We start from the raw sequence: 14,428 nt of genomic DNA on the forward strand, positions 1-14,428 counted from the left end.
GGGATGTGTTAGGCAAGACTGTCCGTACGTGTCTTAGAGCCGGGCAGCCCATTTACAAATATAGCACATTTGTATAGAATGACTTATGTGAGGCTTGTATGGTGGGCACTTGTAAGTGGAAGAAACCAGAGGCCCTGCAATGCTTCAGTACTTGTGGAGTATTTCTGAAGGCCATGGTGACAGCATGGTACTAAAATTTGTAAATCACTCTTGACAATGGGTTATCTTTTCCTAAGCCACTCAGACTTGAGGGAGCAGGATTTTACTGTTTTGTGGCATGGACATTTATATGAATAGATTAAAAAGCCTCAGAATCTGCCCCGGGGCTAAAGTCAAAGCTAAATCTGCTAGTCTGCAAAGGCCAGTAAAATCCTTTATCTTAAAGGAAAGCAGAATTCAGGCCTGGGATTTTGGGCTGACATTTGCCTCCAAAGCTGAATCTAGAAGAGGAAGGGGGGCCTGGCCCTTGCAAAATAGACTTGTTATTTGCAAAAGGATCTCGATTGAGATAATGAAAGCAGCAAACCTATTTTAATTACACTCCTGGGTTACATGGCTGGCAGAGGTGTGCAACTGCTGTGCTTTGTCTTTTAAGCACCATAGGCTCATTAAGAAATTAAAACAGTGGTGAGCCTTTCATACAGCAACGCTCCCTCTGGGGATGCTTTAAATTTTCTGACTGTCTGCATAGTGATACGGATCATAAAAGTTCAGAGAATTACCTCAATAAGATGACAGCCTCGTCCATTTACACGGGAAATCCAGTGCTCCCTTTTTCCTCGGAGGCACTCATTGAAAATCCATGCACGGCTCATTTCTCTGGCCATTTAACAATGTGTCTCATGTTTGTCCTGATTAAGGGGGGGGGGAGAGAGACACCCTGTCTTTGTAGCAGATATAACATGGAGGATGATATAATTGCAGTAAAGAGGCCCCAGAGCTTGCGGTAATAGGGTGGTTCATCTGATGTGTGCTGCCGTTGGAAAATAAGCCCTGTATGTATGTACTCGGGGGATAGTAAAGAGGCTTTCAAGGAGTACACTAGATGTAGTATGAAAGCTAATGAGGAACAGCAAAAGCATGGAGGAAAACCTGTTTCATACTTCTGCGTCTTCCACTATACCCTGCCAGTTTTTCCTGAAACGTATAAGTACTTTGAATAAGTTTCATCCTGCCTTTCCATTTTGCCCCGTCCTTTCCTTACCATAGGGACGCGGGTGGCGCTGTGGGTAAAAGCCTCAGCGCCTAGGGCTTGCCGATCGAAAGGTCGGTGGTTCGAATCCCCGCGGCGGGGTGCGCTCCCGTTGCTCGGTCCCAGCGCCTGCCAACCTAGCAGTTCGAAAGCACCCCCAGGTGCAAGTAGATAAATAGGGACCGCTTACTGGCGGGAAGGTAAACAGCGTTCCGTGTGCTGTGCTGGCTCGCCAGATGCAGCTTTGTCACGCTGGCCACGTGACCCGGAAGTGTCTCCGGACAGCGCTGGCTCCCGGCCTATAGAGTGAGATGAGCGCACAACCCCAGAGTCGGACACGACTGGCCCGTACGGGCAGGGGTACCTTTACCTTTACCTTTTTTCCTTACCATACTTATATCTAGGCTACCTAAAAATAGGCAACGGCATGCAGGGTTGAGCATGCAGAACAGGGGTCGGCAACCTAAGGTCGGCAGCCCATGGGGGTTGTTTATCCGGCCCACGAGCCGCCCCTGAACTGAGCCACCCACTCGGTGAATCCCCGCGCACTGCGCTAAACCAGCGCGGTGCAGGGACTCGCTTCCGTGGCACCAGAAATCGCAGACACGCACACTCACACATGCGATCCAGCCCACAGAGAGATCTCTGCTGGAGTGAACCGGCCCAGGTGAGGTCAACCTTGTCAACCCCTAATGCAGAAGAACCAGTGTGGTTCAAATGCAGTTCCGATTGGCTAGTGCCTCACCCCTGCCTCCTCAATGGCATCAGTAATACACTTTGTGGCAAGCAAAGAATGTTCTTAAGGCTGTAACTGGTGGAGGACTGTCCTAGTTCCAACTTCATCTTTCTTCTATACTCAGACCAGTGTAGTGGTGTACCTTGGGGTCTCACACTTCAGCTGCGCCCTGTGCAGTGCCAAAATTCAGGGCCCCTCGCCTTCCATTCTACATCATAGTTGCAGCATTGTTAGTTTGGCTTGGTGATACATCCCAACGTGGCCATAGTGACACTGAAACAAATTATGCGCACAGATGTTTAGAATGAATATTTACCAAGCTAGAATGTATCTAAAGGCTAGTGGCTTGCGGTCAGTGGACTAGGAAGACTAGTCCCCTAAATGCCCCTGGTAAATTAAAGTATTAAAGCCTGGCACCACCAAAACCCAGGAAGTTTCTACCCGGCTTAGGGAGGGAGGCATGATGTTCATGTGTGTGACGCCCCCCCCCATTGCCCTCGCAAGCTGGGGCCTCTGTCCCTAACTGTTCCCCTATGAAAAAATTCACTGCACACCACAGCAGAAGACCATCTCAAATCAGGATTTTCTATACACCATCCCATATGCTGTCATATAATCCAACCACACATCACCCTCCATACATAAGAAAACACCAACACCCATGTTACCGTGCGTCACAAGCAAAACATTGTGATGACATTAAACATTACAATTGAGTTAATTAGATACATCTTCCCAAAATATGATGTAGGGACATGGCTCAGTTCCAAGAATGGAACGCCATTGTATCGTCTAAATACAGGAGCGCTGTGGAAGTATACACATGAATGAGAGGTGGGAAGATTATATAAATCTGGATACTGCCATCTTCTAAAATAGGTAGCCAGAGAACCAAGGACAGCTTTTTCACATAAGCACTGCTCATCATTTAATATGTGGTGGTCTCTCTCAGCCTCTTTTTGTTTTCAATTATGCATAGTGCCATTCTATCAACTTTGTGGTGGCGCTCAGAGAATAAACTCACTTCAGGCAAATAAGAGTTTCTTCAGCAAGCAAATAGTGTGCTATTTCCATGTGAAAGTATATGAGTGTCATGGCGGCCCAATTTCTATTCATGAGTAGTTTGTTGTTCAATATACCTCACGACTCGGCGATCATCTGCTAGGCATCTCTCCATTGTGCAAGGAAATAGAAAGCAAACAAAATCACTGCAAATGTCACTCCACCAAGAACTAATAACTTTTCTCTGAAGACTTGTGTATGTACAGCACATCTGGCTGGGAGTACTGGATTGCCTCATATTAAAAAATATATCTCTGATTGATATTGTAAGGTCACTTCCCCCCACCCCAAAATAACCTCACCCTGATTGACAATTCAATTGAAAAGTCTGCATATAGAACAGAAGTGTCACTTCAACTGTTGTTTTTCTGCCTAATCATTTTCTTTCTTTATCTGCCTCATTCTCTCTCTTGGTGATTTTCGTTTTTAAAAATGCACATCTCAAACAAGGAATATTCAAGAAAACACAAAATAGATTACAAATAATAATACCACAATATAATGCACAAAGATGAAATCCAAAGCCTAAAATTATGACCCAGATAAATTTTTCTAAGTGAGTAACTACATCTCCTGTCCTGAAGGAATCCCTGCTTCCAATTACCGTATTTTTCGCTCTATAGGACGCACTTTTCCCCCTCCAAAAATGAAGGGGAAATGTGTGTGCGTCCTATGGAGCAAATGCAGGCTTCAGGAAGCTATCCACAAGCCTTGGGATCTGGGCGGGAACTCCTGCCTGGCTCCCAAGGCTTGCAGATATCTGCCCAAAGCCCGGGGTGCGCTGTGCAGCACTCCCCGGGCTTCGGGATGCAGGCTGCTATCAGCAAGCCTTGGAGCCCGACAGTTGCCGCCGGGCTCCCAAGGCTTGCGGATAGCAGCTTCCAAACCCGACCTGGTTTGGAGGCTGGCGGTGGGGAGAAGTGCTGCTTTCCCCACCGCCAGCCCCACAAGCTCGGGGGACAGCGGGGAGGCGGAGCACCCCCTTCCCGCTGTTCCCCGACCTGGTCTTTGGAGCTGGCGGGGGGGAAAGCAGTGCTCCCCCTCCCGCCAGCCCCAAAGAGCAGGTCGAAAGGAACCCAAAGCCTCCAGAGGCTTCGGGTGAACGCACCTTGAATGCACAGAACGCACCTTGTTTTAGAGGGGGAGAACAACAACAAAAAAATTTTTCCCCCTGTTCTCCCCCTCCTATGGTCCGGTGCGTCCTATGGTCCAGTGCGTCCAATAGAGCGAAAAATACGGTAATATGCCTAGGAGAAACTTGCATTTTATCAGTTTTCCACAAGAAAGGAAGGAATCCAATAGAGCAGGCTTGGCCAAACTTGGCCCTCCAGATGTTTTGGGACTACAAATCCCATCATTCCTGGCCACTGATCCTGTCAGCTAGGGTTGATGGGAGTTGTGTTCCCGGAACATCTGGAGGGTCAAGTTTGGCCATGCCTGCAATACAGCAAAGACTGTACGCTTGCTGTTGAGTTATCTTTGGCTGATGGCTATTTTCTCCCCCTTTAATAGGTTTCTTTTCCTCTGACATTGCAGGACCCGAGAAAGAAATATGAGAGCCTATTTTGCAAACTAGGTTCGCCTTTCCTGAAGTGCAACTCTCGTCTGAAACTATGTATTGTCGTTTCTGTCTTTCAGGTTACCAGTCTGTCTTACCTAATCAACAACAAGGGTTCCAAGGACTCATGGGAATGCAACAGCCTCCCCAAAGTCAGAACCTAATGAATAATCAACAGGGAAATCAGGTGCAAGGCATGATGGTCCAATACCCCACCATGTCGTCGTATCAGGTACAAAGCATCTATATTGAATGTCTTCATTTTGGGCATGCGGATTGCTAAAATAAAGGCTACTACCATTCCATAAGAAGTCCATATGTGTCCCTACATAAAATTATTTGAAGCTGCAAATTTGGGAGTAAAAATCACCACCACCGTACAATTCCTTCAAGTAATAAATTGGAAATCCAATTGATCTGTATAATTTTTTTCTGTTGTTACAAGAGGAAATAACAGCAAAATTGACACAAAACATACACATAAAAACCTGCTATTACAAATATTGAAATATGCTTAATAAAATTATTGTAGTACAGAACAAGAACTGTGTTTCTAAATAGTTTCACATTTGCCACTCAACTTAGTTCATTTAACTTTAACTTAACCAAATATTATCTTTTCTGAAAGTGGGAAAGCAGCAAAATACCTGCCCTTTCCCCCTTGTTTAAAACTCTGGTTTAGAGCCCAATGAATCTAATTGTAATTTTCAAATGATGTGTAAAAAGTATTTGTTATTTGACTGGCGGCTTTAATACCAACATTTGAGGGCCATTTATCTTATCAGCCCTATTTCAAGCCATTCTGTCAACGCCACATTTCCATTCTGCATTTTGACTGGGAGCTACAAAAGTTCATTCCATCAGATAAAACACCTTTCTTGCCCTTCTGCCACATTTGAGATACAGAACCACCAGCGCCTCCTCCTTTCATTTTTCATTGGATGGTGGGGGAAAAGAGCCCTGCTGTTAATAATGTCAATCTACACAAGCAGTAAAAAGACAAGGGCGTTGGGTAATGGAGGTTAGGCATTCTCCATTTAGGATCTGATATTTTTTATCATTTAAATGTCAGAAGAAGTCAGAACATGACTTAATTCTCTGGGCTCCGCATGTTTCCTGGACCCCTCTCAAGTTCAAAATAACGGAGACTGAGGTGTTGAAAAGTAATTTGTTGATTCTGCATTTGAGAACTCCACTAAAACATAGCGGTGTGATATTCTGCTTTTACAGTTTTGCTTTTGTGTCACACTGCCAACAAAACAGCATCTCCTGGTCAAGCAACATGCCACCTCCTCAGACACTTGTTTCGGAAGTCAGATGTGGAAAATATTGCACACTCTGAAAAGTAGAACCTAAATGGTTCATTTGTGTCTATGCTAACACTCAGTAGGGTGAAGATCTTGTTTCCTGATCTCCTAAACAATAAAATTCAAGACAAATCCATAAGTCTAGAACCATCACCTGTGTGACTCTTTCTCATCCAGTGAGAGAACTGCACCAATTCCATTTAGAACACTCTACCAGTTCACTAGGGTTAAACCACAGAGCCTAGGACTTGCCAATCAGAAGGTTGGCAATTCAAATCCCTGCGACGGGGTGAGCTCCCGTTGCTCGGTCCCTACTCTTGCCAACCTAGCAGATCGAAAGCACATCAAAGTGCAAGTAGATAAAAAGGTACCACTCCGGCGGGAAGGTAAACGGCGTTTCCGTGCGCTGCTCTGGTTTGCCAGAAGCAGCTTAGTCATGCTGGCCACGTGACCTGGAAGCTGTACGCTGGCTCCCTCGGCCAATAAAGCGAGATGAGCACTGCAACCCCAGAGTCGGACACGACTGGACCTAATGGTCAGGGGTCCCTTTACCTTTACCAGTTCACTAAACTGATGCCCAGTATTCTGATTTTAAAGCCATATTCTAAATGAATGAAAGTCTTTTCCACTTCAGTGGGGCTAATCAATTCTGGAATGAACTCTTATGCAAAGAGAACCGAGTTATTACAATTATACATACTGGACTACATTTTAATCAGCTCAGCTCAGCACTGTATATCAATACACGTTCAATTTCCCGTCTCTTCTGCTTCCTTCTCCCTACCTGTCAGCCCAAGCATACGGGAAACAATATGTTCACTTCTTAAATTCTTCAGCTATTGGTGAACTATCGTGCGCCCCAGTCTAAAGAGCGGGCATTTCATAGAACTGGAACAGACATGAGTCAAAGGTGGAGACCAATTAGGAAAGAAAACAAGACAGAAGGAAAGAAAGCTTGTTAGGAATTTTAGAGACGAGTCTGAAGACCCTAAATTTGCTTCTTGTCTTTTAGGTGCCAATGACCCAGGGTTCTCAAGGACTGCCACAACAGTCGTATCAACAGCCACTCATGCTACCTAATCAATCAGGTCAAGGAACACTTACAGCCACTGGAATGCCTGTTTACTGTAATGTCATACCTCCTTCCCCACAGAATAATCTCCGATTGATTGCACAACACTGTCCTTCTAATAATGTTCCACCAGTTATCTCTGCCAACTGCAGGACAAACTGTGCGAATATTAACAATGCTGGATGGCAGGTCAAGTACTGAAACTGTGAATCCTTAGTACCAATATATAAAAGGTAGCTGGTTTTTTTGTTTTGTTTTTTTAATGACAACTATCTCATGGCCTTCAAACGAAATGAGGAACACACACAAGAGTTATCAGTTGAGGGCAAAGAGTCAGTGCTGCTGGAAATATGTAAAAACAACAACAAAATGTAATAAGTTGTTCTCGCTGGTTAATGGTGCATATTTTTGTCATGTCTGCTAGGTCTGCCTTTATAGCTTAGCTAGTGACATGAAATCATTGAGGTAAGATTTTTTCCTACCACTGAACACCACTGTGTAGATTATAATATCCCTAATTCAGATTAGTTTTGTACTTTGTGTTGAGTTTGTGAAGCGAAAAGTATTTAAAAAAATATAATAAAACCACATTGTACCAAAGTTGTAATGGACATTTAAAAAAAAAAAAGCTGAATGGAAGGAATAATTTATATACACTATAGAGTTTTTTATGGATATCTACTGTATTGTAGTGTTAAATCACAATAAAGCTATTGACCTCATGAAGAAAGGTCAGCTTTCTACTATCTGCTTGACTATTTATTTCATGCCTTTTCACTTGGGCTTCTTGACTAACTAGAAATGTGAAATATAGCTATCAGTAAAACACCTTGCTATTCTTTTGCTGATAAAACTACATTGATATGAGATTCAAAGGCAAATACAAATTCCTTTGTATTTTGAAACAAATGCACAGATCTTGCCAGTACTGCTTCTCATGTTGATTTTGAGAGAGACACACTCTGGGGATTTTGGTGAGAGATGCCTTTACCTGAAGAACTGATGAAATCTCATGCACAGGAGAAAAGTTGCTCAGTATTCTGCTTCTACTTCCCTTCCAGTCATGTCTAACAGTTCTGAGATATATCAATATGCTAGAAACCTCGTTGTCACACAAATCAGATTAGGCGGTAAAAGCTGTGCCTCAGTTTTATGCTGCAGGCAGGAGGGGTTCAAGTGAATGAATTTCCTCTATTTAAAAAATGGGTGGGTGAGAGAAGGCAAGGTTATAATCATACCCTGAAATCACAGTTGAGATTTGGGGGTTCTCCATTCACGAAGAGCAAGTATGAGGTCCAGTATCCCTGCCTGACATTTCACATGAACAGGCCAAATACCCAGAACCTGCTCCATAATCTTCAACATACATGGATTCCTCAGGAAACTGTACATTCAGGGTCCTCTGGAAGTAGAAAGTCTACAAACCACTGCGCTGTCTGATAGAAAACCTAATCCTACTGTGAGTGATGCTTGTTTCTATCGATGGGGGAGAGGGACACTTGCCATGTCACCATGACAATTCAAGTGCCAAATACAGAGCAAGGACTGTACTCCTGCCAAAGTAAACAGCACCACAGGGGGCGGGAAGAGAGAATGTGGTTGCAAGTACACATATTCCTTCTGCAAAGTCACATTGTCTGCCTCAGCTCTCAAGGAAAGAGGTACACTACTTTGAAAGCAAAAGAGCTATTGAGATTACTTCACAAACACACCATTTTGTAAAAGGATATGTGATTGGGGAGGTGTTCGTTAAAGCTAAAGTAGGAAGCTTGGGGTTTGGATAGGGGCAAGTCCGATTAGTTCCCTGCTCAGCCATGAAACTCTGCGACTTGGTCTTTGACGTAGGGTTTCCAAGAAGGTGAGAATGTATATATGCATACTCTGAAGTTGGCCCCATTGAATTTATTGTAGGTTATTCCCAGGTATACCCAGGGGGTATACAGGGCCAGCCCAATACCTTCTCCTGCTTGAGACAGAAGTACAAAAGGCACTTTCCACCCCAAATAAAGCTGGCTAGTTTGGCACCTCATAAAATCTCATGGTGCATCTGCCCCAGCAGCAACAAACATGCCTCTCCCATATTGGTCTCTATAGCCACTGCTACCAAACTTTGCAACAGTTTGACTTCATCCTCCATAGACACACTCCTGCATTGCCTCCCGAGATAGATGAATGCCAAGAACAACAACATACAGTCATCCTTTGGGTTAAGAACTTAATTTGTTCTGGAGGTCTGTTCTTAACCTGAAACTGCTCTTAACCTGAAGCACCACTTTAGCTAATGGGGCCTCCTGCTGCTGCCGTGCCGCCGGAGCCTGATTTCTGTTCTCATCCTGAAGCAAAGTTCTTAACCTGAAGCACTATTTCTGGGTTAGCGGAGTCTGCAACCTGAAGCGTATGTAACCAGAAGCGTATGTAACCTGAGGTATCACTGTACCCTTCAACATTCCTCAGCTGAAAACAGGTGTCATGAGTGAGGAATCAGCTTCACCTGCTGAGCAGCAGCCTGAAGGAGCAGACAGCAGAGAGACTCCCCCTGCTACTGATCAGCCTTCTTGCTCCTGATGTGAAGCAGCTGGTTCCAGTTTTCTTAAGCCTCAGTCAGTCGCTGGAAACAACATTTGTCGTTCCTGGCCAGACTGTGCTGCTTGTGACCTTGGACTCTCGGCTTTCTTGACCCCTGGACTGTCTGACTATGTGAACCGAGATATTCCTCACCTTAGGACTGGAGTGAACCTTCCATACAGACTCTGCCTCCAGGCAAGTAACCCCCCCCCCAAAAAAAAACCCAAAAACCTTGGCTGGTTGTGCACCTGTGAGGGTGATGAATTGAAGACAGTGTTTCGGACACAATAAGGGCACTTTGAGTACACTGGAATGCCCTTCGGCTTGACCAATGCGCCCACAGGCTGACCCACAGTCTTCGGTGCTCTTCTCCTGTGGGTACTACTCCTGAAAACTTCAACCAGCAGAGGGGAATTATGGCATTTGGGACAAAAAACAATTGGCTATTAACATGGCCTTTGAGACATGGCGTCATTTGTTGCAAGGGACCCATTATCCAGCTGAAGTTCAGACGGACCATGGGAACCTAGAACATCTCCAGTCAGCCAAGTACCTGAGTCACCACCAGATCCACTAGTCCCAGTTCTTCCTCTTCGATTTTAATGTCACCTATATTTCCAGAAGCTAGAAACAGCGAAGCTGGAGTATGAGCGGTCTGATGATGCATTACATACGGCCACAATCTTGCCTCCTGCCATCTTTGCTATGGGCCAGGTTCATGGAAACTTTCTGTGGGAGCTGCAGGAGGAACAACAGCAGGACGCCTATGTGCAGCACCAGGCCTCAAGAATTGTCTGACCGGACTGGACACACTCCTCGCTATTAGATGGTGCACCAGGACCTGCTGCAGTTTTGGAACCGTTATTATGTGCCTCCTGGTCCACTGCGGGGAACTGTTCTGCGGTTATGCCATGACAGTCTTCCGGCAGAGTACTTCAGATGCTTCAAAACTCTTCTTTTGGTGGCCTCATCTTTGGGTTGAGATGGAGCAATATGTGGCCTTCTGCCCTGTCTGTCAGGCTAAAGACATCCCTGGCAAGCCGACAGGACACCTTCTACCTTTACCAATACCTAAACAGCTCTGGTAGACCATTTCCCTACACTTTATGATGGACCTGCCTCAATCTCAAGGTGTGACTACCATTTTGGTAGTGGTGGATACCTTGACCAAGATGGTGCATTTTGTCCCTAGCACTGGCCTCCCCTTGACCCAAGAAACTGCCGACCTCGTCTTGAGGGAGGTGTTTCACTTGCACAGCCTGCCACAGCGTCGCACGTCCGATAGAGGACCACAATTAACACTGCACTTTTGGTGGGTCCTTCTGAAAGGTTTGGGGGTGCAGCTCCATCTCTCCTCTGCCTACCACCCTCAATCGGATGGGCAAACAGAGCACATAAATGAGATCCTGGAACAGTATCTGCAGTGCTTTGTCAACTTCCATCAGGACAACTGGATCTCGCTCCTGGTGGCTGAATTCTCTTGTAACAATGCTCTCCACACTTTGACATTCCTATCCCCGTTCTTTGCCAACTATGGGTTCCACCCCTGCTTCTTCTCCCTGCCATCATCTCCTTCCACACTTTGGTGGCAGATCAGTTTTTGCAGGAGCTGCGGGCCATCCACCAGGTTCTTTGCGAGCAGTTCCAACGGGCAATGGATGATTACAAGCATTTCACTGACCAACATCAGCAGGCTGGTGGGGGGACCCTGGCTTGGTCTGGCTCTCTACCCAGCATCTGCCCATCCAGAACCCTTCATGGGAACTGGGGGACCGGTTCCTCGGTCCCTTTCCTGTGAAGGTTGTGATCAACCAGATGGCCTACCAGGTCAAGCTCCCAGCTTTCTACAATGTACATTTGGTTTTCCACCACACCTTGCTCATCCCTATGGCCCCTGCCAGTGTGCACCTACCGGATGCTCACCCTCCGTTGCCCATCCTGGTGGAAGGGGAACCAGAATTGGAAGTGGCACAAATTTTGGACTCCCGTCAATGGCAACAGCGCTTCCAGTATTTGGAAGACTCAAAGGGCTATGGCCCTGAGGAACACTCATGGGAAGATGCCTTGCATGTCTCCAGTTGGTCCAGCAGTTCCACCATTGGTAACCCCATAAGCTGGCACCCAGCCAGTGGGTTGGGGGTGCCTTGGGGTGGGGGATAGTGTCATGGGCCACGAATCAGCTTCACTTGCTGAGCAGCAGCCTGAAGGCATCAGAGGCAGGGTGACTCCCCCTGCTACTGATCAGCCTTCTTGTTCCTGATGTGAACCAGCTGCATCCAGCTTTCTTAAACAGGGTTTCCAGCCTCAGTCAGTTGCTGGATACGTTTGTCGTTCCTGGCCAGACCTTGCTGCTTTTTGCTTCTCGTGACCTTGGACACTCAGCTTTCTGACCCTCTTTACCCCACATCACCACCACCCCGAGCATTTCCTATCAGAAAAAGGGTGAGTGGCACCACCACACCAACAGGACAGAGCGCACACACCCTCCACTGTCCAGAGAAAACCCCTTAATCCCAATTTTATTTTATTCTTTGGTAAAATTACAAAAAGAGAAGCGCACACAAATTTTAGAAAGGGGGAAGATTAGACGCAAATGCACAATTATTATTTTTAATTGCACTCTGTGCACCCTTTCTTCCTGCCCTGGACCTCAGTGGCAGCAGCCTTTCCTCCTCCTCGCCCAATCTCCAGCAACTGTGATGAACTGCCCAAGGGAGGCAGCCAGCAGCAGTGGCCATGGAGAGGCAACAGGATGCTCCCTCACAGCCACAGCAGTCGTCTCTCAGGACAAGTGCCGCCTCATCCTCCCCCCTGAGCTCTGCGGCAGCAACACTGGCAGGGGAAATAGGGACATTCCATGATCAATTGCGAAGCCAGAATGGCTTTCGTAATTCCAGAACTGTCTCTGGAAAGTCAGGACACTTGGAGGGTGTGGTGATCATACTGGGTCTCCGGACGTTTCACCGTCTATTGATCCCTGTGCCACCAATTTATTTCTTGCTGCCACCACCCAGGCCGTACCTGGTACAATACTGAGTCCAGTCAGGGTTAAATTGGAACATAAACTTCTTTTTATTTATTGCAGTTTAACAAGCGCGTGGTTTCATAAACGGTGTTGGTCAATTACAATCATGGGGTGCCTATCCAGACCTATAACTTCCGCTACCTGCTCTCACTCACTAAACCACCTCTCAGATATTACTTGTTTTCCTAGCCCCTAACTATTCCTTACTCAGCTTATTTCGCTACACTAACTCAACCTACCCACAAACTCTATCCCAATTCACTCCCACACCAACCAACCAACCACCCAACTCCCAACGAACTCTTCCCTTTGCCCCTCCCAGAGCTTGTTTTATAGTCCCTCTGACTCCACCCCCCTGGGTTCTGATTGGGTAACTTGTTTAACTATTTCACCTCCAGCACTCTCATATGTTAACGTCACAGAGGATATGCAACAAATCCCAGTAGTCTCCCTCCCAGCACTTTCAGGAAACACTTCTTTGTTAGGAGAGTGCCTAGAAGGGGTGCTTAATATTTTCTCCACCCACCAATTCTTAGCCCTAAATTGCTCTGTGCTACACACACACACACACACACACACACACAGTTTCAAACACATACATTTGAACCTGCTGGGGAGGAGTTGCTTGAGGATGGAGGAACTAGGAGCACAGAAACAATATACAGGAAAATGATTAAGCCTAGACATCCCTCCTCTGCTGCAAATATCCTCCTTCCAGTTTTGTGTGTGTAAAAAAGGGTCCCCAGGCTCCCATTACACATGTTTGCATGTAATGTGTAGTTTGGGCCTAATTAGAAAGCAGCCTGGCATTTTCCTCATATTTCCACACAAGGAGATTATTACTCAGTGCTCTCCTTTCTTACTTAAATTTTTTGCAGAACACATACAAAACTTTAATCAAGATTTGTTAACTAATTTTCACAGCTATGCCTATGTTTGTTGAGTCTCTAAGGGCCAAACCTATTTTTATGTTGGACCAAGTATCAAATTGCACTTGCTGAGAAGAGGTGGAGGGGAATGGAGGAAGAGAGAGAGAGAGAATCTCTTGGGAGCTTAAAAAAATGGAGGTGGAAATGACCCCTTTAAAACTGCAAAGCCAGCATAAAACCCTCTACTCCAGGCAATAAAAGGGCAATAAAAGCTAAGGGCAATGCAATAACAAAGTGAAACACTTTACAAAGTATAAATAATCCACACTGAACTGTACTGAAGAAGTCTCCAGAGACCCACTTAAAAAAGACCCTCTCTGTTATGGTTCTTCCCCTCAGGATATTTGGCATGGTCAAAAGTCACCAAAATTTGTATTATTGCTTCTTTGCTTTGCTTTTTTTAAATGCAGAATGAATTGCAACAGCCATAAAACAGGCAGAACTTGCTACTTTGGCTTGCAGTATTTCCATGATGGCAGTCTCGTGGGAGAGATTTGAGTAAGCGACATAGGCAATTTGAAAACCTATTGACTCACATTTTCATTAGGCTGATCCAGTTTGAGAGGGCAGAGGTTGCTTTTGATATTTTCTCACTCTTGTTGATCTAACTACATGTAATCATTTTTCCAGAGCTCCTGTTTGTTGGTTTGTTGTTTGTTTGTTTGTTTCTGGTTTCTGATTTGATCCCGGAATATCTCACTGTTCCTTAGGACATCCCTACTTTCATTGGAGAAATGTTGAAGGGTATGGAGTTTTCTGATCCCCAAACCGTCAGAAAGCAATCCTGTATAGGGAAGTTGTTTTTTTTTTTAATGTTTAATGTTTTATTATGTTTTTTATATATGTTGGAAGCTGCCCAGAGCGGCTGGGGCAACCAGTAAGATGTGTGGGGTATAAATAGTAAAATTATCATTGTGGAATTGGGACGTCCCTATTTTCATCCGAGAAATGTTGGCGGGTATGTGACTGATGAAGGAAGGGA

At 45.5% G+C, this 14,428-nt stretch overlaps 1 protein-coding gene and 1 long non-coding RNA gene across 23 annotated transcripts in view; one reads left to right on the forward strand and one right to left on the reverse strand.

Moving 5' to 3' along the window:
* ARPP21 (cAMP regulated phosphoprotein 21) overlaps positions 1 to 7,673 on the forward strand; it is a 255,503-nt gene extending 247,830 nt beyond the window's left edge. For all 21 annotated transcript variants that reach the window (XM_053359483.1, XM_053359482.1, XM_053359485.1 and 18 more), the window contains 2 exons: positions 4,629 to 4,780; positions 6,868 to 7,673. In XM_053359483.1, the coding sequence (XP_053215458.1) occupies positions 4,629 to 4,780; positions 6,868 to 7,128 (413 nt within the window). In that variant the 3' untranslated portion in view covers positions 7,129 to 7,673. The remainder of the gene's footprint in view (positions 1 to 4,628; positions 4,781 to 6,867) is intronic.
* LOC128398428 (uncharacterized) overlaps positions 1 to 14,428 on the reverse strand; it is a 93,885-nt gene that overhangs the window by 29,545 nt on the left and 49,912 nt on the right. The window lies entirely within an intron of this gene.

Source organism: Podarcis raffonei, chromosome 12, assembly GCF_027172205.1.
Source record: "Podarcis raffonei isolate rPodRaf1 chromosome 12, rPodRaf1.pri, whole genome shotgun sequence".
Taxonomy (NCBI): domain Eukaryota; kingdom Metazoa; phylum Chordata; class Lepidosauria; order Squamata; family Lacertidae; genus Podarcis; species Podarcis raffonei.